The following is a 27086-nucleotide window of genomic DNA, read 5'->3' as shown; positions in this document are numbered from 1 at the left end:
AGATCCCACATGAATATCCCATTTATTTTTGAAATCTTATACGCTGTTGGCCTCAATCACCTGCCGTGGGAGTTCATTCCAATGATCGACCACCCTCTCAGTGAAGAAATACTTTCTGGAGTCTCCATGAAATTTCCCTTCCCTGATTTTAAGCGGATGCCCTCTGGTGGAAGAAGGTCCTATAAGACGGAAGATATCCTCTTCCACCTCGATACGACCCGTGATATATTTAAATGTCTCGATCATGTCCCATCTCTCTCTTCGTTCTTCAAGTGAGTACAGCTGCAATTTATTCAGCCTTACTTCATACGGAAGATCTTTGAGCCCCGAGACCATCCTGGTGGCCATCCGCTGAACAGACTCCATTCTCAGCACATCTTTCCGGTAATGTGGTCTCCAGAATTGAACACAATATTCCAAATGAGGTCTCACCATGGATCTGTACAGTGGCATTATGACCTCTGGCATCCTGCTGATAAAACCTCTACAGATACAACCCATCATTTGCCTTGCCTTAGAGGAAGCCTTTTCCACCTGATTGGCAGTTTTCATGTCATCACTAATGATTACTCCTAAATCCCGTTCTTCCGTGGTTCTAACTAAGGTCTCACCATTTAACGTGTAAGTCCTGCACAGATTTCTTTTACCCAGGTGCATCACTTTGCATTTTTTAGCATTGAAGTTAAGCTGCCAAGTCGATGACCATTGTTCTAATAGTAGTAGGTCCTGTGTCATATTGTCAGGCATAGTGCTTTTACCTACTATGTTGCAGTTTGGCGTCGTCGGCGAACAATGATATTTTTCCTCTGATCCCTTGGGTCATATCACTTATGAATATGTTGAATAGGATTGGACCCAAGACCGAGCCCTGTGGTACTCCACTGGTCACATTCGATGTTTTGGATGGGGTACCATTTACCATCACTCTCTGAAGTCTACCGCTCAGCCAATCCTTAACCCATGCAGCTAGCGTTTCTCCTAATTACATTACATTACATTACATTACATTAGTGATTTCTATTCCGCTTGTACCTTGCGGTTCAAAGCGGATTACATAAGAAGAAGCTGGACATTTCCAGGAGGGTACGTGACATTTAGGGTAAGACATAGTTACAGAATGAGTATAGACTTGGTAACATTGGGTGAGAGCAGTTATATTACATTACATATCAAATCTTTTTCCAGGCGTTGGTAGGTAATAAATCGGTAGGAAGAATTAGGTTTTATTTTTTATTTTTTATTTTTTGGTCGGTTGAGGATATGGTGTCAGGGAGTGGGTAACCTGGTCGGTGTATGTGGAAGAGGAGATTAGGTGTTTTGAATATGCTTTTTGAAAAGTAGCGTTTTGAGTTCTTTGCGGAATGCTTTGAAGTCAGATGTTGAGGTTAACAATCTGGTTATGGAGGGTTCGAGTTTTGCTGCATGCGTTGCTATGAGGTTATCGTAAAGCTTTTTACGATGAGTGCCGTTGAGTGGTGGGTATGAGAATGGTGTCAGTGTTCTTCTTATTCTGGGTGGAAGGTTTCGGTGTAGGCGATCGATTAGATAGGCAGGTGCTGTACCGTTGAGTACTTTGAAGATTAGACAGTATAGTTTGAATTGGATTCTGGCTCTGATCGGTAGCCAATGTGAGTCTAGGTAGGCGTTAGTTATGTGGTCATATTTTCCGAGGGAATAGATTAGTCTGAGAGCCGTGTTCTGAATGGTCTGTAGTTTTTTGATCATTTTTGTAGGACATGGTAGATATAGGATATTGCAGTAGTCCACAAGTCCTAGTACCAGGGATTGAACAATGATCCTGTAGTGTTCTTTGTCGAAGTATTTCCTTATTTTTCGTAAGTTGCGCATTGTGAAGAATGCTTTTTGGGTTGTTTTGTTGATTTGAGTCTGCATAGTGCAGCATCTATCTATCAGCACTCCCAGGATTTTGAGGGAGGTCTGGATTGGGTATTTGGTAGTTTTGATTTCCAGGTCTGTTATGGATGGGATTTTGTCCGTTTCAAGCATTAAGAATTTGGTTTTGTCCGAGTTTAGTTTTAATTTGTGGTTTGTCATCCATTTTTCTACTTCGTCCAGTATTGTTTCCAAGTGTCCAGTGGCGGAGTTGTCTTGGGTTTCGAAGGGGAGGAGGATAGTTATGTCGTCTGCGTAACTGAAGGATGTTACATTTAGGTTGTCTAGAGTGGTACCAAGGGAAGAGATGTAGAGGTTGAATAGAATGGGTGAAAGTGGAGAGCCCTGAGGGACTCCGCATGGATTAGACCATGTGTTGGATTTCTTATCGTTTATTTTAACTCTGTATGTTCTTGTTTTAAGGTATCCTTGGAACCAGTTGTATACCACCCCTGAGATCCCTATTGCATCAAGTATCTGGAGTAGTATGGTATGATCAACTAGATCAAAGGCTGCGGAAAGATCTAGTTGGATAATTAGGATCCTTTGACCTTTACTGAGGTGTTGTCGGGCTATGTCCAGTAGTGTTGCTAGTAGAGTTTCCGTGCTGTGGTAAGATCTAAATCCTGATTGGGATGTGTGAAGTATATTGTGGTCTGCTAGGTAGTTAGAGAGGTATTGAGCCACGAGTCCTTCAATCAGCTTGACATAGAGTGGGATAGAAGCGATCGGTCTGTAGTTGGTAGGTGTGTCTACAGGACCTTTTTGGTCTTTCAGTATGGGTGTGATTATGATCTCTCCTAGATCTTGTGGGAATTGGCCTTCTAAGAGAGTGCTTTGTATCCACTGCATGAGGCTGGTTTTGAATTTAGGGGAGGCATTTGTGAGTAGATACGATGGGCAGTTGTTCAAGTCGCATGAGGTGTGGCTGTATTTTTTATATAGTCGGTTCAGTTCCGGCCATTGTAGAGTTGGGAAGGTGGTCCATGTTCTGTCTGCTGTTATGGCTTCTTCTGTTGTGGGGGTAGTTATTAACTCGTTGAGTATGGTAGTTGAGTTGTTGAAGGTAGTTCTGATTTTGATGATCTTGAGTTTGAAATGATCAGCTAGTTGGGAAGCTGTTGGGGTTTTGTTGCCTTGAGTGGCAAGGTATGGGTTTGTGTCTGTAAGTTTTTTTACTAAGTTGAAGAGTGTTTTTGTGTCGGGGTTGTTTGTGCCAATTAGTTTAGTGTAGTATGTTTTGCGCTTTTCCTTAAGTTTGTTGTTATATAGTTTGATTTGGGTTCTCCAAGCGGCTTTGGTTTGGTCGTTTCTCTTTTTTCTCCAAGATCTTTCAAGTTGTCTGCAATGCCTTTTTAGTAGGTGGAGTTCTGAGTCGAACCACTTGTCTGATGGTCTGCAGGTTCTATGTTTGGTTTTTTCTGGGGCTAGCTCATTCAAGGTTGTTTCGCTTAGGGAGCGCCAGTGTTTTGCGAAGTCTGGAGGGTCTATGGGGTCAAGTGCTGGGTCCACTTTGTCCCAGAATGTGGCTGGTTCAATTTTCTGTCTAGATTTGAAGGTTGATTTTGGGGGCATAGATTTTGTGTTATTTTGAGGCCAGTTGATAGTGAAGGTGTATTTATGGTGGTCTGACCATAGAGAGGGATGCCATGTACCATTGGTGATGTGAATATTTGGGGAGTGTAGGTTATGAGGTGTGAATGCTGCTATGTCAAGTTGGTGGCCTTTATTGTGCGTGGGTTCCGGATTGAGGACCTGGAAGGATAGGGCGTCGAGGTATGAGAGTATTTCGTTTGCTTGTTTGGATGTGTGGTCTTCGAGGTGGAGATTAATGTCTCCTAGGAGCAAGTTGTATGAGGAGGATAGAGAGTTCTGGAATAAGAATTCTTCAAGATCGTGTTTTGAGGTGTTCCATTTTCCTGGAGTGATGTAGCATAGTAGACAGTTCAAGGTGCCTGTGAGTGTGTTGTCGGATAGTTGGCATGCAAGAAGGTCTAAGTGAGGGGTTGATTGTTTGTGTAGCACTTTTAGGTTGAGATTGTTTTTTACTAGAATCGCTAGGCCACCCCCTCGTTTGTTTTCTCGACATACCATTTCTACTTTGTAACCTAGCGATTTCAACTTGTTCAATAACCTATGTCCTTGTTCAGCAGGAACTTGTCTAACTTTGTCTTGAATCCCTGGAGGGTTGTTTTCCCCTATTAATAGATTCCGGAAGAGCGTTCCAGTTTTCTACCACCCTGGGTGAAGAAGAAATTCCTTACGATTGTATGGAATCTATCCCCTTTCAACTTTAGAGAGTGTCCTCTCGTTCTCCCTACCTTGGAGAAGGTGAACAACCTGTCCTTAGCTACCAAGTCTATTCCCTTCAGTACCTTGAATGTTTCGATCGTGTCCCCTCTCAATCTCCTCTGAGGGAGAAGAGGCCCAATTTCTCTAATTTTTCGCTATACGGCAGTTCCTCCAACCCCTTAACCATCTTAAGTCGCTCTTCTCTGTACCCTTTCGAGTAGTACCATGTCCTTTATCATGTACAGCGACCAGTGCTTGACGCAGTACTCCAGGTGAGGGTGCACTATGGCCCTGTACAGCGGCATGATAACCCTCTCCGATCTGTTCGTGATCCCCTTTTTAACCATTCCTAGCATCCTGTTCCCTTTTCACCGTATATCTATATATCCTTTCAAATGAGAGACTTGGACTCGTGCATTAAAGTTATATAGGTATTTAAATGTGTCTTTCATGTCTCCCCTCTCCTCTAATGTGTGTGTATATACACACACACATTAGAGGAAAGGCGGGAGAGGGGAGACATGAAAGACATTTAAATACCTATGTGGTTTTAATGCACGAGTCCAAGTCTCTCATTTGAAAGGAAGCTCTGGAATGAGAGGCAAAGGATAAGAGGTAATAGAATGCATGAATTTCCTTAGATTACACCCGGGCCTAACAACTAGATCCAGAATTGATTCACCTTGTGTCGGTTCTGAACCAGCTGCTCCATAAAGCAGTCCTTGATTTCATAAAGGAATTTTTTCTCCCTAGCATACCTCGATACATTTGCCCAGTCAGTATCGAGGTAGTTGAGATCACCCATTATTACTGGTTACCCAGTTTGTTAGCCTCCCTAATTTCTGACATTTCAGCATCTGTCTGTTCATCCTGGTCAGGCAGACAGTAGTACACTCCTATCACTATCCTTTTTCCCCTCCTTACGCATGGAATTTATATCCATAGAGATTCTAAGATGCATTTCTGAGTCAGTTTGATTCAAGGACCTCCTTAACACAACGCTACACCTCCACCAATTCAATCCACCCTATCACTACGATATAATTTGTACCCCGTTATGACAGTGTCCCATCGGTTATCTTCCTTCCACCAGGTTTCAGAGATGCCTATATCTATCTTTTCATTTTCTGGCTTTTGCATACAGACATTTCAAACAGTGTTTGTCATATCTATTTACAACTTGCTCAGCAGTTGGCATAATTTGCAAAGATGCTCCTGAAGTGTAAACTGCGCAATCGTAGCATAATCTCCAAGATCACAAAAAAAAAATTGGAGTGGATTTCTTCTGCATACGGCCACTGGAAGATAACCCACATGTCTAGAATGTCTCACCTACTACACTGGAAACTTTCTAAACTGTACAATCTTATAATAAAATCCTATGTGCGCATGCGCACTCTTACCGCCATGTTCCGTGATCCGTCGGTCCGTGGCTGGCAAGAGTGCGCATGCGCACTTTGACTGCTCCCCTCACTAAGTGGCAGCATCCTCACTCTGGGACCCGCTGACCCTCCTATCTCTCCCTCCCAGCGAGATGACCTTAAACTTCCCTCCAGCGTTGGCAGCCACAGCACACTAAACAAGCTGCTTCGCGGCCTTCTCCTGCTAGTGAGTCCCTCTGCCATGTCACTGATGACAAAAGGGACTCACCGGCAGGAGAAAACTGCGAAGCAGCCTGTTTAGTGTGCTGTGGCTGCCAACGCTGGAGGGAGGTTTGTTGTTAAGGTCACTCGTTGGGAGGGTCGCATGGGAGGAAGAGATAGGAGAGTCAGCGGGGGTTGGGCTGGGAGGGGAGAGAAGGGGTCTGCCTCGGGTGCTTCAAGGCCTGGCTTCTTTGGGCAGCAGCAGCAGCGTTTATAATTCGCTGCTGTTGCCGGTTTCAGGCCTTCCTCTCTGGTGGGTCCTGCCTACTTCCTGTTTTCATGAAGACAGGACCCGCCAGAGAAGAAGACCTGAAGCCAGCAAAAACAATGAATTGTCAATGCTGCTGCCCAATGAAGTTCAAGGTGGAAAGGGAGCAGAGGGGGAGAGAATAGCTTGGAGGGAAGAAGAGATGGCACGGCATGGAGGGGAAGAAGGAAGGTATGCCAGACCAAGGGAAAAGGAAGAAGATGCCATATGAACAGAGAGGGCGGACACTGACATGGGAAGGAGGCACTGGGGGTATTGTGGACATAGGAAGGGGCACCAAAGACATAGGAAGGAGGCACTATGGACATAGGAAGGGGGGCCATGGAGAGACAGGCAGGCATTGCGCAATAGAGAAATACAGGCAGGCAGGGAGACAGAAAGAAAGACAAACAGACAGGGGGCCAGGGAGAGACACAGCCAGAAATAATGACAGACAGCGTCCAAGGAGAGAGAGACAGAAAAAAAAAGACATTTACTCTAGCACCTGTTAATGTAACGGGCTTAAACACTAATTATATATAGTATGTGAGCTATGACAAGCCACCTTGGTGATTAACTTAATTTGATATCAAAGAAAAGGATCTAAGTAAATCAGTTTGTCCATAGTGGTAATGAAGTTCAGCATACTCAGGAGTCCTAAAGCACAATTTTAGAACCATACAAGTATACTGACTTACCTTGATCTACTTTCTGAGTAAGACCGTCTGTTACGTGGCTTGTCCTCAACTAGCCTGATCTTTCTGCCATTTATCTCTGTGCCATCTAGTTTATCAAGGGCACGTCTCATATCAGAGTATGATCGGAACTCAATGACTCCTTCATTTGTTCGTTCCTTGTGAGCATCTGCATAGGTCACTTCACCAGCTTGCCTCATGAAGTCCTAAACAAAAAATGAAAGTTATTGAAGTGTTGCATAGCATAAGTTTAAAAAGATTTGGGGGCCATTGATTATTTATTCTAATGATCAGACATCTTAAACACCTTAGTATTGGATAAGATATAGGGGGTGGGATTATGAATGATAATAATTGTTAATTATTAATATATGGGTGGGTGGGGTGGGATTCTTTTATATTTATATATTTGGAGGAATATAAATGAGATTGTCAAGTGATTAGTTAAAAATCTTTGATTGATTATTATACACTTGTTGTAATATTTGAAAATGAATAAATATAAAAAAAAGTTATTGAAGTGTCAGTAATAAGGGGCTCAAATCTTAGATTTATACTGATTCACAAGAGTTCCAGCAAAGTTATTAACTACGACTTATTTCTATAGCACTGCTAGATGTACGCAGCGTTGTACATTAACACATAAGAATCCCAGAGCTTACAATCTAGTTTAAAAAACAGAACAAATAGGGGTTTGGAATTCTGTAACGTGTTACATAGTTCATTCATAAGCAATAAAACTACATATGGAACCAAATTTCCAGAATTTTCTGAAATAAACACCCCCCCAAAATCAAGAGTTTTCTACATTTCTATCCATACTATTCAAAGCTCTAGATTGAATAAGACAGATATGAGGAGCATTCAATAATTTATCTACCTCGATAGGAAAGAGTTAAGTTTTATTTTTCAATATAGTCCTGTGATAGCTCTGTACACTTCATCCATTTTTCCCTAAACCACTGAAAAGAGTTCTTCTGTTACCTTCAAACCAGGACATCAGATTTGTCTTCACTTGAAAACTGCTGTCCATGGAGATATTTCTTCACTCGGAACAGGAAATAATCCAAGGGAGCTAGGTTAAGACTGTAGGGTGGATGCTTCAGCTGTTGAAACCCACATTCTTAGAAGGCAGCCTGCGATTGTCATGATATGTGCACTGGCACATTGCCATGAAGTAGCATATCTGCTGTGATTTTTCCTTGTCTTTTCTCCTTGATAGACTCCTGCAAAGTGATCATTGTGTTTGTGTAGCTCCCTGGTTGTTTTGTGGCATAAATTCCAGAAGCAAAAGTCCTTCATCCCAGAAGACAGTTGACATGACTTTGCCTGCAGATTTTTCTGTCTTTAACTTCCACTACATTGACTGTTTTGGACTCAGTATCTCAGTAATGACCCAAGTCTCATCTCTAGTCAAATGGATTTTTAAAAAATTCACTTGGTCTTCAGAGCATCTCCAGGTTCTCCTGACAGCACTGGAGCCTCATGGCCTGACATGGTGTCAGCATTCTTGAAACCCATCTTGAAAAGTTGGCATGTCCAATGTTGTTCATGAATTGTTCTCTGAACTGTACCTGTCGATGCCCATTTCTACAGCTATTCGGGAAACCTTAATTCATCTGACAAATTAAATCCTCTACTTTCTTGCACATTTCTGTGGAAATTGCTTCTACAAGCCATGCATTGAAGGTTATCTTCAATGGATTCTACCCCATTTACAACTGCTTGCTCCAAAATTTTACTTTGTAGGATGGGAAAGACTCACCATAAACTGCAATCATGCATTCATGGATCTCCTTTGGCTTTCCCTTTTGTGAGATTACCAAGCGGTGCTCCAAATCTAGCAGTTTCTTACTTGATTCGCACAAGGACTCCCCCAACATTCTGTCTCTTGGAATGTTAAAGACTCACACTGAGCCGCATCTGTGAATGAGTAACTGAGAGACATTGTAGTAGTAGTAGTACAAAAGTCCTGCATCACATGGTGAAATTCCTCCAAGTATTTAGTCATTTGAGATTCAGTTAAGTTATGTTCAGTTAGTTTAAATTGTAATTTCTGATAACTTCTTGATAACCAACTATTCGGTTATATCAAATTGATAAGAATGATTTTGGTAACGGGCATAAGAGTTTGTGTGAAAATTGAACTGAAATTCACCAATCAGCAGTGCATTTACAACAAATCAGACGTGATATTTTTGCAGCCAATCAGCATTAAGCTTTACTACATGGCAGGAAGTATAAATTTCTGGAATTCCTGCAAGTGGTATCATTCAAACTGATTGACCAGTGATATCAATAGCAATGAAGACCAAATTTCAGTTCTTGTTTGAGGAAAACCAGGTTTGAATGGTGGTCAAAGACCAGTGCTCTAAATGATTCCAGCCTCACCTGCGTACATTCCAGTTTAGCAGGAATGTGTCCAACTTTGTCTTGAATCCCTGGAGGGTGTTTTCTACTATAACACTCTGGAAGAGCGTTCTAGTTGGGTGAAGAACTTCCTTACGTTCGTACGGAATCTATCGCCTTTCAATTTTAGAGAGTACCCTCTCGTTCTTCCTACCTTGGAGAGGGTGAACAATCTGTCTTTATCTGCCAAGTCTATTCCCTTCAGTATTTTGAATGTTTCGATCATGTCCACTCTTGTCTCCTCTTTTCAAGGGAGAAGAGGCCCAGTTTCTCCAATCTCTCACTGGAGCATAAATAACAAAAGATCTCAAACTATTCAAGACCATCTAAAGAGCAAGTTCTATTTTACATTCAGTTTGTTCTGAAACAGAAGAGAATGCTCTGATGTATGGGTGACAAGAGCTCCAAGCAGGGAGCAGGCAACACATGGAACCTATATTGTAAGGAGGTAGTACAAATTTCTTGACTATGTTTAGTATGTATCCACTTCAAACAAGTAGTTTCCCAACTCTTGAATTAAGTCAGTCAAAAAAACCCAAGAAAAATCCAATGCAGAGTTCTCGCTTTGAATGCTTTGTTGGTGGCTCAGCAGAATGTTTATGGCACTGTTCTACTCTTTAAGAACTTTGTAAGCAAAATTGCCCAAGATTAATTTGGTTCTTGGGCTCTATTGCGTTATGTTTTATAAGTAAAAGTTAAGCCACTTTTTAAAAATATTATCTGGTCTGTTTGTAGATAGTGAAGACTAAATTTGGACAAGCCTGGTTTAAAATTGCTATACTGATGCGAGACCATTCATTCATGCCAAAAGTTGAAAAGTTTGATATGGAAAAAATTGGAAGGTTAACCCCTTTATTAAAAACTAGACTGAAAGACCATCCAATAGAGGCAACACTAAAGACTAATATGAAACAAGTTTTAAGTCTTCAAAAAGTCTACTGGGCTTCTCATGAGGAAGACTCAATGACACAGAAAGAGCACTAGATTCTGTGATCTCAGCCTAGAAGTGTCTCTCAATTGGTGTGCCACATGGTACAGTGGTATGCCCTAAGATTTCAGAATTTTACTATTTTAAAATTCCCTTCTAAATATACACTAGAATAGATGACATGTATGTTGCGAATGCAAGAGCCTTGTTCTTTGATGTGATTGGTCCTTGAAAATTGGCAAGTAATTTTAGTTTAAGCAGTACTTATCCTAACTTGAGCAACAAAGCAATCCAGGTTGTGTTAGTTTGTATTTTATCTTTGCAAATTTGGATTTTCAACTCAGACAAATTTATATTTTAAAGACTCAAATGTTTTGTTGGTTTTGCAATTTTCTAATATCAATAATAATGTTCCACAAAATAAACATTTGCTCCGTTTAGTGTGCCAGAGCTAAAAAAGTTTTGAGACACCAGCCAATGTCAAACTGATGTCTCTTGAATCTGCATTAATGCAACCCTGGGCAAGCTCAGAGTTCAAATTAAAGGCTACAGGGTCTGGTGAAATTTGAGAACCTAAAAGCCTGTATTCATTCAGCCCACAAGAAGGAAACAAACCTACAATCTGCTTTAAAAACTATATACAAAGGACTCGATTCAGTAACCTGTATCCCCATTTTGGATCTAATGAAGAGTCAGTAAGACCAGGTTGCTGGAGGCAAGGGCTCAAAATCCTGGAAAAACCGCCATGAAGTCACTCAAGCCAAAATCTGGGGCAAGCCTTGCTCCCACAGGATCAGTTCCTGAGTCCCCAAATTGTTAATAAAGGCTGTCCAAGTGGGTGCACTGCAAAGCAGACTGTCCCTTGGAAGCAGATCCTTGACCTTAAAGAGTCTGCACTCTCCCACAGGCAGAGATGCCCCAAGATTAGGTTCTCTGCAGTGCCAAAAAGCCTCAAACAGTAAGCAAAACCCAAATTTAATTGGAAAAGAGCAGCAAAGAGCTACCATTTTTTTCTTTTTTTTATCTTAAAGTTTCATTCATCTTATCAAGCAAAAATATCTTGTACAGAAAAGGCAGTTCAATTCATATCCAAGGAACAAAACGATAAAGAAATAGACACTCAAGTCCACCATTTTAGATACAAGATTACTTAGAGCAGAATTAAGGTATTTAGATCAAGAAAAGAAAAAGGCAAATTATATCCAACGCCTGGTTCCCAGAGTATCAACAAAGCTCTAAATTTCATACTCCAAGGCATTTCATGGACATAAAAGCAGTTAGGTGAGAAGGTTCAAAGAACACATTTCAAGTCATGGACATAAAAGCAGTTAGGTGAGAAGGTTCAAAGAACATATTTCAAGGATTGATATCCATTTGCATGGATCTCAAAATAAGTTCCTCCTGGTTTCAAAAGCAAAAACTGATATCTTCACTTGTGTCCTGAGAAACGTCTGGAAATACAGTATCTGGATCTTGAAACCACAAAATCCTTTATTTAAACATTTTCAAAATGCACATTTTATCTGGTAAAAGTGCCACTGAAGCTAATGTTGAGATTTAGCTACTTCTCTATCTGTTGAAATATCTGAAAGCTTTATTTTGATCGAGTGTTCTTGTAAAGTTTCAGTGTGCTCACCAGTCTTTCTTCCCAATTGCCTCTGCTGGAGTCCAACTCCCTTCTCAGGAATTTGTATATGTGCAGAATCCTTTGATGATCCATTCTGCAATCAAGGAAAAGCCAGGCCCACTGATTTTTCCACACAAGCCTCCGGATCAGGAACCGCCACCCACATTAGTGTACCCTGACCCCCTGTGGGGAGCTGGTGCTCTGCAGCTGAGGGGGAGGAGCTCTACAGTCAGGGATCACTGTGGTATCCAGCCCGGGGAGATCTGCCATGCTTCTGCTCCATGCCAGCATCTCTAGCAGGCCTCCCTCAGACGTCATCTCTTGTTGCTGCCTTCTCAAAGTTTTCCCAATGAACCTGAAGCCACTGGCTCGGGCGACAACAGCACTCCTTTCCCGCCAGGCTTCTACCATCTTGAGACAACTGAGGAATTGGATGGGAGGTGGAGCAAAAAATGCTAATGAGGCCCTCTACAAGAAATTTCACGAGAAGTGGTTAGAAACAAACATGATGGCAGATAAAGGCCAAATGGCCCATCTAGTCTGCCCATCCGCAGTAACAATTCTCTCAGAGATCCCACATGCACAGAAACATGATGGCAGATAAAGGCTAAGGAACAATGTGTTGACTTGAATAGCTTATATTTCAAGTCACGTATTATTTGGTGGCCTCATCTTTAAATTGGGTATGTCCTTTTGTAAATTGTGGGTTCCTGAAACAGTATTCAAAGTTCCAAAAGATACCTGCATGGAGATTATACAGCCTTATTCTTGCAGCAACTAATAGTAAAGGTTTTATATTTTTAACTAGTGTTTAAGCCGGTTACATTAATGGGTGCTAGAATATATGCCCGTCTGTCTTTCTTTCTTTATGTCTCTCCCTTTTTCTGTCTCTTTCCCTCCTGCTATTTTTCTCTCTCTGGCACCCTGTGTCTGTCTTTCTTTCTGTCTGTCTCTCCCCCCCCCCCCCCAACTTTCCTTTGCAGAAGCAGCAGCAGTATTTCCCTTCCCCTCCAGGTCCCTGTGAAGTAGTAGCAGCATTTTCCCCCACCCCCCATTCCCTTCTCCCCCCCCCACTTTCCTTTGCAGAAGCAGCAGTGATTTTTCCCTTCCCCTCCAGATCCCTGTGAAGTAGTAGCAGCATTTCCCCCACCCCCATCTCTTACCGTGAGCTGTCCTGCTCCGTTCGGCCCCTCCCCCTTCCCACGGGCTGGCCTGCTGCTTTTTTCTAAGTTTCAAAGTACCGGCGGCTCTTCTCACGATCCCCGTGGTGGCTGATCCTCCTGTAAAGAGCAGCCTGCGATGGTGACCAGCTTTAGCAAACCTCGCAGGCCGCTCTCCAACCTCGGTAGCACGTCCCTCTGATGCAGGCTGCTCTTTAGAGGAGGATCAGAATCAGCAGCAGCGAGTTAGGGTGGGAGGTGTGGTCCCTGCTGAGGACGCGGCAGGGAGAGAGCTTGCCTGGCTTCCATGGTGAGTGAGGGCAGGAGGAGGGGAGTGGCTAAAATGTTCCCTGCCGCCGGATTGGCGGCTACGGATCAGAAATCACAGCAGCAGGGATCACGAAATTTCAAGAGCGCATGCACGCTCTAGGGTTTTATTATATAGGATAAAGCAAAGGCCATGTTTACAGGATTAGAATGTCACCCAATTCTTGATATTTAGGGACAAATAACTAGAGCTGTAATTAAGCAGTCTAAGAATCTGTCCCAATTTACATATTCATTGATGGCAAGAGACTATAGTAGTCACTTGCACTGATTTCTCCTTGGACTCTGCATATCTTCTGCTGAATGAATACTGGAAACCTGGACTTGTTAATTTCCTTTCCTTTGGTCCCACCAGACAAGTGCTTTGTCCCTTGTCAGCAGGAGCCAGAAACAGCTTAGCCCCGACTTCAGCTCGTCAGCATCCTATACTGAAGCCCAAGCTGGGGCAAACAAATCAAATCATGGTTGTTAACCCAAGAATTAATGCCATACACACCAAGAGAACCACCTTTAAAGCTGGCTACAACATACTCATTTTAGCTTTCTGAGTTTTGTCAGACTGAAAACCCACAACTTGTCATTGTTTCCAGGGGTGTGTTCTGGATTATGACAACACTCAAGGAAAGAAATTTTACAAGAAAGCCAAAATCCCCCCCACCAAATCAATCCAGACAAAATTAACCAACCTCTACACAGAACTGAAAAAGTCTTGACAGCTTTAAGTCCTAAACCCAAAGCATTAACCCATCCCCAGACCTGCATATGCCACTGACACTTGAGAAAAACAGGTGTAATAGATACAAGGGCATCATTATACCAGTATCCTCTGGAAGATTAAACTTGCCTGTAAGAACTCTTGTGCTTTAATTGGCCTTTTAACTTGCAAACTCTGGTGTAGCCTGAGGTGATCTCCTTGATTCATCCAGACTAGAAGCCTTAAAACCACTGCACTTTTAAGACAACAGAAAGATCAGAGATACTATCCTGTAAGGCTTAATAGAAGATTAGCCTTGAAGGCTCAAACTGGCTCCAACAGATGAATTGTTTCGCCATGTCCCCTTCGATCCGCAGAACAATTGGAGTATAAACTCCATCTGTAAGGCAGTTGAAACTGTGTATTCCCTTGTATAGGGCCTAGGGAATGGAATAATCTTCCTGAGTATATTCAACGACAGCAGAATATACAGAAATTTTAAAAAACATTGAAGCAGCATCTTTTCTGTCAGACGAAATAAGGTCTTGAGACTTACTAATGAAAAGGAGAAAAGGTGCTGGCCGCCTATGTATTTTATGGTTTACATTTCCTGTTTTGTATTGTGGGAGTATTTGTTGATGTTTTGTTATAGTTGTGTGTGTAAATTTGTAACCCACCCTGGGAAAGGCCAGAATATAAATAAACAAACTGCTATTTTTCTTTGAGTTGAACCAGACCAGTCCAGAACTCATGGGGTATGGCAGTCAACCAGCAGATGGAGACAAATAAGTTCTAAGCTCTTCTATAAAAAGCACAGTGAAGCCACGGGTCAGTTTTCCTAGAAGAAAGTGCATGTGGACTAAACCAAAGCCCAATACCAAACTAAGAAATCTGCCTATTTCAGGGCACCTGTACCAAGCAAGAGCAGCTGATAAATGAAGATCTCCCAGGAAAACTAAGATGGTTATAACAGCAGATACAAATCTGGATACGGTTATATAGGTCGATGATGCTCCTTAGCTACACCATAGCAGGTGACCACTATTGTCAGAGTTGGTTATAAATTTTGTTCTGGAGTAAAAATTCTGATTTAAGTTTTCTCCAGATGACAAATCTTTAAATACTAGAGTCAAAGAAAATGGAAGACCTGTATCTTCTAGAAAGGAACCCGACTGGTAGAAAGTGTCATATACCCCTTCTAATTGGCTCCGTCACAAAACTGATCTGATGTAAACAGGCTCCTATACAGAGGTTCCACCCCTGCAGAACTCTGGTAGTCACTTTGGCTAAGTGCCAGTCAGTCCCAAACTTCTAAATTTGCTATCCTTTGACTAACTGAAGCCATGGTTAGACCAAGTGGAGAGAGCCTGAAGCTGCCTGCATCAAGTTTGAGGTGACAGAATTGTTAGAAAGTACACAATTAAGTAGAATAGCATTAGACTTAAAGGAAACAGACTTGAAAACCACAAACAGTATTTCAAATCTTAGCTGCTTGATAAACAATAAAATTTTAAGACCATTTCAAGTCGGCAATGTTAGCTTTAGAGAACTGCAAGCTCCATTATTTAGAATAAAAAATTACTGTTAACACTGAAAACAACTTCACGTATACTGTTACATTCTCTTGCTCACACCTATACCTATAACTAAGGAAACCATGCATCTTCAGACCTAGCCCTTTCTGTATAAATTTCCATTCCAACACTATATTAAATGCTGCGTTTTTGTACTAGTGCCAACATCTCCTTTGTAACCATAGAATACCATCTTTAAAGCAGGGGCCTCCAAATTTTGATTATGAATATTTTAAATAAGGTGCCAGTATCCTCATTTTGAGGATCCTCTTCTGGTCCTGGCTATTTGAAGTGATGGAGAGGAGATAAGGCAGATGGCAATTTCTCAAAATGCCAACCCTGCCTCATCAGCATCTGGCCTAGTGACAGGAAGCATCGGCACAGGCTGCTAAACATAAATGATTACCAGTGCCAAATATGGTCAAGGCTCTTGGTACCAGTCAGTAAATGCATTTTTCTTCCCAGCAAAGAAAAATAAAGCCTACTGCCCGAGTTTCAAATGTTCCCTTCTTCATAGAGTTCAGAGTCACAGAAATTCCTTGTACGTACGTACCTTCAGGTCTTGCCAGCTACAGCGGCTGGAGAGGTTTTCGACAACCAGTCTGTACTCTGTTCTAACAGGTGGTCCATATTTGTCTCTTCCGGATCTCTGCTGCTGACTTCTATAGCTACCTTTATAGTATACAAAGAAAATAAACTTTAGATTTACGCTGTCAATAAAAAAAAATGCACCTAACATTAAAAGTTATGTATCTTTAAAAAAAAGACTTGTCATTAAGAGTAGGACTTAATGAACCTCCAATATACTGTGACTTTGCCTAAAATATTGTATTAAAGAGCAAAATTGATTTTTTTTTTCCTACAATGTTAGATGTGACTGCTTGTTTACCTTGCTTTATTATTTTACAGGACATTGTAAAATATAAAACTTAATTACATGCATTTCTATATTTTACAAAAGTTACTAGTTACTCTAAGTACTTACATCACAGTAGGAGGTTTTTGGTGGCCACACCACCACGCAAGATAACAGTCACCTAGTTCAGATTAACCAGTTTTGTCTAACCCTTGGAATCCTCACCATCACCCTGCGTCTAATGGCAAAAGGCTGCTGTCATCATGGCTTCCGGTAAGGTCAGCCAAAAGGTCATAGGGCAAGGGTCACAGTGTATGGAAAAGCCAAGGCCAATCAGGAAAGGCAGTCATCTTAGTCTCAGTGGACTCAGCCTCAGCCCCACTGGTCACTTTCAAATTGAAACATCAAGGACTTGTTAAAAATTTGGAATTCAACATGCAACATTAAAAAATACAAGTCAGAACATTTACATATTTAAATTTAGACATTCATCCTTTTTTCCTATCCCTAGCAAGCCAAGCCTCACCCCTTACAAATTAACACATTAATTTATAATGAAGTCAGAAAGGCTACCTACAGAACTATTAGCAAGTTTTAGCTTTCAACTGTAAATGGTAATTTATGATTTATACAGGGCAGAGGCACCAACAATCAAGTCTAAATAAGCAGGATTTCGTTTCAAGAAAGCTCACCATAGTATAAGTGTGCCCCTCTCCACTAGTATCAATCATAGCAAAGGCCACATTCCGTTTATATGAACACCAGTTAGTATATACTTAACACTTGTCATAGCAGGGCAACGGGCACAGTCTGGATACTCTACTCTACGGAAAACAACTCCAGTTTTAATTCTGCAAACAGAAGATAGCTCTCCTATCTTCAGGGTCTAAAGCACGACTATGTTTAGAACTAAAACAGCTGTCTCCAATTCTCAACCATGGTTATTCCAGCACTCTTCCAAAGCCTCAAAATACCTCTTACCCCACTAATTCTATGGGGTGTTCGTATAAGGGGAAACGATGGCCCTTAATCAAGACAATGAAATATCCAATATGCAACATCCAGCAGCATTAGTAGTAAAACCTTTCTTCTGCTATTTAATTTAAAGTCTGATAAGTAATTACTAATGTTATTTAGCTGATTAGCTTTTATCCAACACTACACCATTATTGTACGACCAACTACTCAGCTACAAGCTGACATTCCCAGCTTGGAGATAGGAATCCTAAAATGTTCTAGTGCTTTACACGTAACGGATGCTGTGGGATTTGGGGGAGGATATTTGCATTACCTTGTACAGTTTGAGGTAATCCCTTTGAACAAACTGCACAAAGTAGTTTGTTGCTTCAAAGAAAAGAAATGCCATCTCGTCTGTGGTGACTTAGAACAAGTATTCTGCTGAGCTTCAGCACTATAATGCAATTATGAAAACAGTGACAGCCCAAATTAACTTGCAAAACAAGGTTATATATACGCTCAGTTTAGTGCCAGATGTACTGTTTGGGTACAACAGGTATAAGTTGAACTGTTAAGACTTTGACTTTGGTGATGTGAGCAATTATATATTTTAAAAAAAAATTCATTTACCTCCATTTTCTCCTCTGAAAACTGCAGTTGTATTTTGCTATAGTACACATGGCAAATGCCGAATGTCAAAAGTTTCAAAGCGGCCCCCTCTGCAACTAGAACTGCAGTATCCTTTTTCTATATTCAGCCTCAATGAAAACATGCCAAATTGTTCTCCTGCTGAACAGGAGAGCCTTTAAATGATCAGGTTGATCATTGCCATGTGTACTTCTGAATGCAAAGTAAAACTATATGCAAGCCTTTAATCTTTTCAATACACCATATAAATTGCATAAGAAAAAGTTACACCAAACAGACCATACTTACTGCGACTACTACTGCTGTAGCTACTACTACTATATGTGTCACGGTCTCTGCGAGGACCCCTTGCGTGCTCTACAATCACCCGCTCGCCACAGAGTTCTTTCCCATTGAGCTCATAAACTGCATCATCTGCATCTCTGGAGTCTTCAAATTCAACAAACCCATACCTTAAAGTAAAAAGTAAATGATTTACAAAGTTAAACTAGGTATTATACTTCACCCCTTGAACAGAAAGTAGTATATCAAACCAGAGGAATCTTAAGTACTTATGCGATTAGAGTTGCAGCCCAAAAATCAGGGAAGCCAGAGCTCAAATCTGGTAATGCAACTGCAGTAAGAGGGTGAAGTGGCTCATGTTTAGACTGTGGAGCTCTCTGGGAAGAGAAAATATACATTGTGCCTCAACGTAACATCTTGGAGTTACCAATGAAAATGAGATGTCTATTATCAAACTCATGAGGTGTATTTTTCCCAGCTTGCATTGGGGAAACTGTTTACAACTCTGATGCCATGTATGAGAGGAGTGAGTAAGTTGTGTGGGGCAATGTCATCTCCCTTAGGCTGGAAGAGAAACTACAGCAAGGAAGCCTTAATCAGATAGTACAAAGGGGCTCAAGGATAAACGACTGCCCTCCAGCAAAGAGTTTGGACCTCCACCAGACAAGATACTGAAGGGAATAGACTTAGTAGATACAGGTTGTTCACCCTCTCCAAGGTAGGGTAAATGAGAGGGCACTCTAAAGTTAAAAGGGGATAGATTCTGTACAAACGTAAGGAAGTTCTTCACCCAGAAAAGGCTGTTATAGGGGAAAACATCCTCCAGGGATTCAAGACTAAGTTAGACAAGTTCCTGTTGAACCGGAATATATGCAGGTAGGGCTGGTCTCAGTTAGGGCACTGGCCTTTGACCTAAGGGACACAGCGTGAGTGGACTGCTGGGCACGATGGACCAGTGGTCTGACCCAGCAGCGGCAATTCCTATGTTCTTATGTACAAGAGATCACATAGGGTCATTCCATGTTAAATGGTCTAATTTTAGAAAACTGCCCCACCTCACCATCACAGGATTTTTGCATGCTGAAATCTTGCATGACAAACTGAACTTGGTAAAGTTTAATTGTAGATTAACTGCGATACATATATGTACAGTATCCTTGCACAATTTTTTTTACAATCTCAAAAATATTGCCTTTGTTATATACTTGCCAATCGGCATACTGTACAACTTTTTTTGCAGATTTTCATTTTTTAAACTGATGTACATAAAAAGCTCTTGCACAGGTGTCAAAGTCGGTCCTCGAGGGCCAGAATCCAGTCGGGTTTTCAGGATTTCCCCAATGAATCTGCATGAGATCTATTTGCATGCACTGCTTTCAATGCATATTCATTGGGGAAATCCAGAAAACCCGACTGGATTCCGGCCCTCGAGGAGGGACTTTGACACCGAGGGTTGAAAAAATGGACGTGCTATAAAAATGTCAAAGTTTAGCTTTCTGTGGCTCCTGTAATTAAGAATCTCCTGTAAAATGTTGTCTATTTTGAGACATGACTTCTCAAATATACAATTTCATTAAATTTTGTGATTTTTTTTTTTTTTTAATGTCAAATTTGGTATACAAAAGTGTTAGCTAGAAAATTAACACTAAGAAAGAGCATGCAAACCCCATTAAAAAGATGGTTTTGGTTTCAACACCAGCAAACAATGCCAAAAATAAAGGGTCAATTCTATAAACAGCATCCCAATTGTAGGCAGCAGAAGGCATCCTACCACAATCTAACCAGCAATATGTATTAGTTCCATTGAATAGATTGTAAAAAAGTTGTATAAGATTTCCAAGTTCACTTGTTTTGCTTATATAACCAAGGAAATCGACTCAAATTTGCAAAACTTTTGCAGATATACTGTACATGATTGTGGTATGGTATCAAACAGCTATATCTCCACAAGTACTCCACTGGTAGATCTTAAACTTCACCACAGTTCGGATAGGTCATGTAAGATTCAGCTCACAAAGTTCCATCAAAATCTGTGATGGTGAAGTGTGGAGCCCTAGACCACTTGACATGGAATAACCCATGACTAAGCAGTAATTGGCTTGAGTTAAGGCTCCGTTTCCTATTTCAGTTCCCTGAAGTCTGCCTTCTGCCTCACACTACACTGCAAAAGTGGTAACATTTATTATGACCTATTTTACTCCACCTAAATTTAAGGTTTAGCAGAGGTAATAAAATTTTTAAGCACAAGTTTAAGGAAAAAAGCTAGACACATTATGAAGCACTTCTAAAATGATAGGCAACTATATTTCATTCTAGATACTACCCAAATGAGGAAATTTTAACATGAAAGCATCTGCTTGAAAAGTCTGCTATACTTAATAATAATAATAACTTTATTCTTATATACCGCCATACCCATCGAGTTCTAGGCGGTTTACAACAATTAACAAATGATCTGCATTGACAAGCTTATTTACAACATGTTACAAGCAGATTTACAAACAAATTACCAGCAGATTTACAGTAGATTACAACAATTTTCAATTTACAACAGTCAGCAATGAAGTTACCACAATTTACAGTAGTCTGCAATGAAAGGAAGATGTACAACAGTTTAACTGAAAATTGCGGCTTAGATCGAACTAGACAAGGGAAGTAGAGAGAGGGTCAAGGGGGAATCAGGTGTGGGAGGAAGGGGTTGGGGGTGGGGCCGGGGTTATGTGAGGTGAAGGGATTAAATAGGAGTCGTGTTTGTTGAATAGGTAAGTTTTTAGTAGTTTTCTGAAGGCACTGCTTTTCTTAATAGTGATCTAATTTTTTTAGACCAAGAAAGGAGAAACAGAGGTCTCATGACTGTTTGCACCTTGAACTATGACATTTCCTACAGTGCATTAAATTTTACATAGAATTCTGAACACTCACAAGTCCTATATTTGTTCCAATCTGATTAATGAGGGTTAGCTGCAAAGTTCTCAGCCTAACCAATAAGAGAATGACAGAGCCATAAAACAAGTTATTCTACACTTTTGACCCTTTTTATTTCATATCACTGAAACAAAAAGCAATCTCTTCTTGGTTGGTCTAACTTTTCAGCAGCCCCTCAAAATAACCAAAGGGGGAAAAAAATCAATTGAATATTTAGTTTTGAAAAACAGCCTATAAGCACAAGCCATCTTATTCTCTGTATTCAGCAGAGCTCAAACCACTAGAATATTTATGAAAAGCAGAATGATTTCATGTGTGTATTGTAACCCACCTAGTTTATAAGGCTATAAATTTTAGAAATAAAATGTCATCTAAAAAAAAATCCCATCAATTTAAGTGTTATCAAGGGTGCTAAACCCAATGGAAATGACATCTTGATGGACAGTCAGTTTGTTCAATATCGGGGACTGCTTAAAGACCCCCAGAGCCAATTATGGAAAAGTGGTCTATCCCAAGCACATTACTCCTTTACCCACAAACACAAAAGAGGAGACGCTGAGCACAAAACTAAAGGTGAGGAATGGCCAGTGGCAGAGCTACTGCCTCAGCACCCTGAGATTGTGGGATTGAACCCCAGTGCTGCTCTTTGTTGCAGTCACTTAGTCCTCCTTTGCCTCAGGTACAATATACCCATATAATGTATACATGTGTGATCAAGTCTCCCCCCACCGTGCTTGAGGACCCCCAGAGCCAATTATGGAAAAGTGATCTATCCCCAAGTACGTTACTCCCTGGGCTGTGGAGTTGGAGTCAAGGAATCACAGACAAATTTTGGGTACATGGAGTAGGAGTCGTGGGTACCAGAAACTGAGTCGAAGGATTTAGCTACTGATCCACAGCCCTGATTACTATTTTACCCATAAATGCAAAAGATGAAACGCCGAGCTCAAAACTAACTAAAGGTGAGGAACGGCCCAGTGGTAGAGCTACTGCCTCAGCACCCTGAGGTTGTGGGATTGAACTCCAGCGCTGCTCCTTCTTGTAGTTACTGAATTTGCCCCAGATACAAAAATACCCATATACCAGTGGTCTCACTGAAACCCTTTGCAGGGCCGCATTTTGGATCTGTAGGTACTTGGAGGGCCTCAGAAGAACATAAGCATTGCCTCCGCTGGGTCAGACCCGAGGTCCATCGCGCCCAGCAGTCCGCTCACGTGGCGGCCCAAGAGGTCCAGGACCTGCACAGTACTCTTCTATCTATACCCTTCTATCCCCTTTTCTAGTAGGAAAATGTCCAATCCTTTCTTGAACCCCAATACCGTACTCTGCCCTATTACGTCCTCTGGAAGCGCATTCCAGGTGTCTACCACACGTTGAGTAAAGAAAAATTTCCTAGCATTTACATAAGAACTTGCCTCCGCTGGGTCAGACCAGAGGTCCATCGCGCCCAGCAGTCCGAACCCGCGGCGGCCCATCAGGTCAATGACCTGTCATGTTATCTTGATTTAGCCCTATAGCCCCCTTGTTTTCATCTATACTCTTATCTAAAATAGTTTAATGTCTTATTAAAGAAATGACAATTTTGCTATTTTACTTTTGGGATTATGATAATCCTACCGAGGGTCTCAAAATTGCAGCTTCAGACCACTGCCATATACTGTATACGTAAACCGCTTCGAATGCGTGATCAAGACCCCAAAGGCCATCTTTAAGAAAGAGACGTCACGATCCACCCTCCAGTGCCCGGATGTTGCTAACCAGGCGGTCAACAGCCGTGACTAGAGCGACACGCACCCCTCCCTCCCCCCAGCGGTTCCAATACGGCTGCGCACTCCGGCCCCCACGTGGCCTTCGCCGGCCCAGCCGCTCGCAGCGGCCATCTTACCGTCTCGCGCTCCCCCTGGCCACGAGACGCAGCCACCGCCGTCCCCCCTCCCCCGCTGAAAACAGGTGGCAGGAAGCTGCAAAACAACCCACTGTTTGTCTGCACTCGGTGGGGGGGGGGGGTCATTTCTCGCGCGTGCCTAGTTTGAGGCCCCGCGGCCTGCTAAGGCTACGTTTTTGTTGTTTTTTTTTTTTGGGGGGGAGGAGGAGGCGAAGAACAACAACAAAAAAAAAGCCCTAAGGCTCGCGCCCGCTCTCGAGCGCAGGCGGGTTGTTTTGCGCCGCACGCGGCTTTCGCGCTCCGGAAGGATACGACGTCTTTCGTGGCGCGCGCGCGCTCGCGGCAATACAGGCCTCGCGCCAAAGCCACTACGCAGCGGCCCGCCTAAAGGCACGCGCCCCCCCCTTCCCTCCCTCCCAACGGCCACAAACCTACCCGTTCTTCAGGTCCACCTCGAGGAGCTTGCCGTAGCCGCCGAAGAAGCGCTGGATGTCTTTCTCCCGGACGTGGTAGCTGAGCCTCCCGATGTAGACGCGCGGCATCGTGCTGTGCCTTCGACCTGGCGGAGCGGTTTAATGTCCCGGAAACTCTGGGAGAGGGGGGGTGACGGCGGCGCGGACTTTCTCGGGCCTTTCGTCGGAGCTGGTCGCGCAACAGATTGGCTCCTCCTCCCTCCTCTTCCACTGCGGCCTGAGGGGGGACACAATGGCGCACGGCGCTCTTTAAAGGGCACGGCGAGCGAGGGGCGGGGAGACGCCACTGCCGCGTCGCCGTGACGTCAACGCGCAGAGCAGCTCAGGACGTCCACTTGTTTACGTTTGAAAATATAGTTTTCACTACTACTACCTCAAACACTAAAATCCTAAGTAGCAACATTCTAGAGCTGAGATTGTGATGTCATAATGCCTCATTCCACCAATGCCTAAGCTCCGTTCTCATCTGCACAAGCCTCGAACACTTTAAAATCCTAGGTAGCAACATTCTAGAGCTGAGATTGTGATGTCATAATGCCTCATTCCACCAATGCCTAAGCTCCGTCCTCATCTGCACATGCCTCAAACACTTTATCATAAGTAGCAACATTCTAGAACTCAGATTGTGATGTCATAATGTCTCATTCCACCAATGGCTAAGCTCCGTCCTCATCTGCACATGCCTCAAACACTTTATCATAAGTAGCAACATTCTAGAGCTCAGATTGTGATATCCTAATGCCTCATTCCACCAATGGCTAAGCTCCGTCCTCATCTGCACAAGCCTCAAACACTTTATCATAAGTAGCAACATTCTAGAGCTCAGACTGTGATGTCATAATGCCTCATTCCACCAATGCCTAAGCGGGAAGGGGTAAAACACGGACCTGACGGACCTTGCGAATCTAAACCCGCACGTCCTTAAAAATCTGAGGTCCAGGCTACTTGTAGTTACTTTCTGGCTCTGACAGACCTCGGTGACAATTTAGTGCTGACGGATCCGTCCAGCATAGGGAGGGAAAAGTATTAGGATCCGTCAGCGCTAAAATGTCACCGAGGTCTGTCAGAGACTAGTGCTAGTGCTGGAGCAGCTCCAAAACGAATCATTTAAACTGGTTTCCTGCAGCCCCAGTAAATCGGCTCTGACAGACCTCGGTGACATTGTAGCACTGACGGATCCTAATACTTTCCCCTCCCTATGCTGAGATGGATCCGTCAGCCCTAAATTGTCACCGAGGTCTGTCAGAGCCAGAAACTAACTACAGGTGGCACGGAACACAGATTATTAAGGACATGCGGGTTTAGATCTGCAAGGGCCGTCAGGTCCGTGAGGTCCGCGTTTTACCCCTTCCCTGCCTAAGTTCCATCCTCATCTGCACAAGCCTCAAACACTTTAATATCATAAATAGCAACATTCTAGAGCTCAGATTGTGATTCCATAATGCCTAAGCTCTGTCCTCATCTGCACAAGCCTCAAACACTTTAAAGTCATAAGTAGCAACATTCTAGAGCTGAGATTGTGATGTCATAATGCCTCATTCCACCAATGCCTAAGCTCCGTCCTCATCTGCACAAGCCTCAAACACTTTAAAATCCTAAGTAGCAACATTCTAGAGCTCAGACTGTGATGTCATAATGCCTCATTCCACCAATGCCTAAGCTCCGTCCTCATCTGCACAAGCCTCAAACACTTTAAAGTCATAAGTGTTCAAGGCTTGTACAGTTAAGGCAGAGCTTGCAGGAATGGGGCAGGGACAGTGACAACACTCACAGGGATGGGAAAATTGAGTTTCTGCGGGAACGGGGAAAATTTTGTCCCCGTGTCATTCTCTAGTTGAAAGCACTCACAAAGAGGTGGGCTTTTAACCGGGCTTTGAACATTGCCAGAGTCAGAGCCTGCCATAGGGATTCAGACAACTTGTTCCAAGCAAACGGCGCAGCAAGGTAGAAGGGACGGAGTCTGGAGTTAGTGGAAGAAGAAAGGGCATAGGCATAAGGGACTTACCAGCTAAGTAGAGCTCGGTGGGGGGGGGAGGGGGATTATAGGGGGAGATAAGTGAACAGAGATAGTAAGGCACAGCCATTTCACATTTGTAGGGCAGCCACCTTTGCTACTCATTACTGCCTTGAGGCACTTTGACCAAGCTGTTTGACAACATTTCATCACCTCTTGAAACCAAAGTCCCCCCATCCCACTTGGTCTCACCAGGCTCATGGTGGGTGGTGACACCCTCTTTTCAGAGCCATGATCCTGGCAGCTTTTGAGTCCCATATGTGAGAATAACCCTGCCTGCTTGTTCTTGGATAAAGCACAGTTACTTTCTTGTAACAGGTGTTATCCGAGGACAACAGGCAGTTATTCTCACAGCCCTTCTTAGATTATAACTGAATTGGGACTATTCCACACTGTGGAGAGATATAGGAAGCCGGCACACAGGCACATTTTTCAACATCCGCGCCAGTGCTTCGTCAGAGGCGTCACCCATATGTGAGAATAACTGCTTGCTGTCCTCGGATAACACCTGTTACAAGAAAGTAACTATGCTATTCCACCTATTTAAATCAGTGCTGTAAGCCCCATAATACACTGGTTAGGAAATTCAGAAATCCAGAACTGTCCTAAAATCTCCAGCCTAGAACTGAGTAACTTGGCATCTCTGCAATTCTTTGTTTCCTATTAGAAATATCTAAGAAAAGGGACCATTTAAACTAAGTTAATTTATGGAGCATGCATGGTTGGGCAGACTGGATGGACCACTTGGGTCCATCTGCCGTCATTTACTGTTAAAAATTGAGGAAAACCAAAATTCTTCCCTGTCAATTTTCTTCCTCTGTAGGGTTTGCAACATGTGATACATCAAGATCACCACTAGAGTCTGCTAAAAAACAGAACACTCACCACATAACCCTTTCTGGGCAGATGAAAATAGAACTTAGTCACACCTTCTGCTTTGCTTGTAGCCACATCTCTCCTTCTGTATCGAAGAATCAAATTTCATAGTGGCTAAATGGCAAAAGTAAGGAGGGAAGTACCAGAAAATGAAGTCCATTCTCGAAAAATACATCCAAAAGATTTTTTTTCGAGAATCGTCTACTTCTACATCCAACCGTTTGATCGTCCAGACCGCTGTCATCTATCTATATACCGCATTCTCATCCAAAAAGTCGTCCAAGTCCAAATCGTCTGGAAAAAGACTTTTTGGACGTGGGAGGGGTCAGTAAAGTGATGGACAAGGCAACAGAATAGTGGCGCACCTTACAGGGCACTGCTGTGAACTTCACAAAAAGGGTGCCACATAATCATCTCACCACAACTCCCTTATAGGTCATGGTGAGCCCCCCAAACATCCCCCCAAAACCCACTATACCCACCTGTCTACAATCCCAATAGCCCTTATGGCTGCAGGTGCCACCTATATGGCAGTGCAGTAGGGTTTTGAGGGGTTTTACATGTTCCACCATAAATGCAGTGGTTAGAGTGGCTTATGGGCCTGGGTCCTCCTCTCTATGGTTCACTAGCCCACCCCCCAGACTAAAGCCACCTCTGTGCAGCTCTACTAGGCTTTCCTAT

At 42.6% G+C, this 27086-nt stretch overlaps 1 protein-coding gene across 1 annotated transcript in view; it reads right to left on the bottom strand.

Moving 5' to 3' along the window:
• Positions 1-23751, bottom strand: part of SRSF6 (serine and arginine rich splicing factor 6) — a 54707-nt gene extending 30956 nt beyond the window's left edge. Inside the window, exons 1-4 of the mRNA XM_033963106.1 lie at positions 23478-23751; positions 18239-18402; positions 16043-16161; positions 6774-6976 (exon numbers count right to left, since the gene is read on the bottom strand). Of these exons, the coding sequence (XP_033818997.1) occupies positions 6774-6976; positions 16043-16161; positions 18239-18402; positions 23478-23584 (593 nt within the window). The 5' untranslated portion in view covers positions 23585-23751. The remainder of the gene's footprint in view (positions 1-6773; positions 6977-16042; positions 16162-18238; positions 18403-23477) is intronic.
• Positions 23752-27086: the final 3335 nt, after the last annotated feature.

The sequence above is a fragment of the Geotrypetes seraphini genome, chromosome 11, assembly GCF_902459505.1.
Source record: "Geotrypetes seraphini chromosome 11, aGeoSer1.1, whole genome shotgun sequence".
Taxonomy (NCBI): domain Eukaryota; kingdom Metazoa; phylum Chordata; class Amphibia; order Gymnophiona; family Dermophiidae; genus Geotrypetes; species Geotrypetes seraphini.
This window is presented reverse-complemented; position numbering and strand designations above follow the sequence as displayed.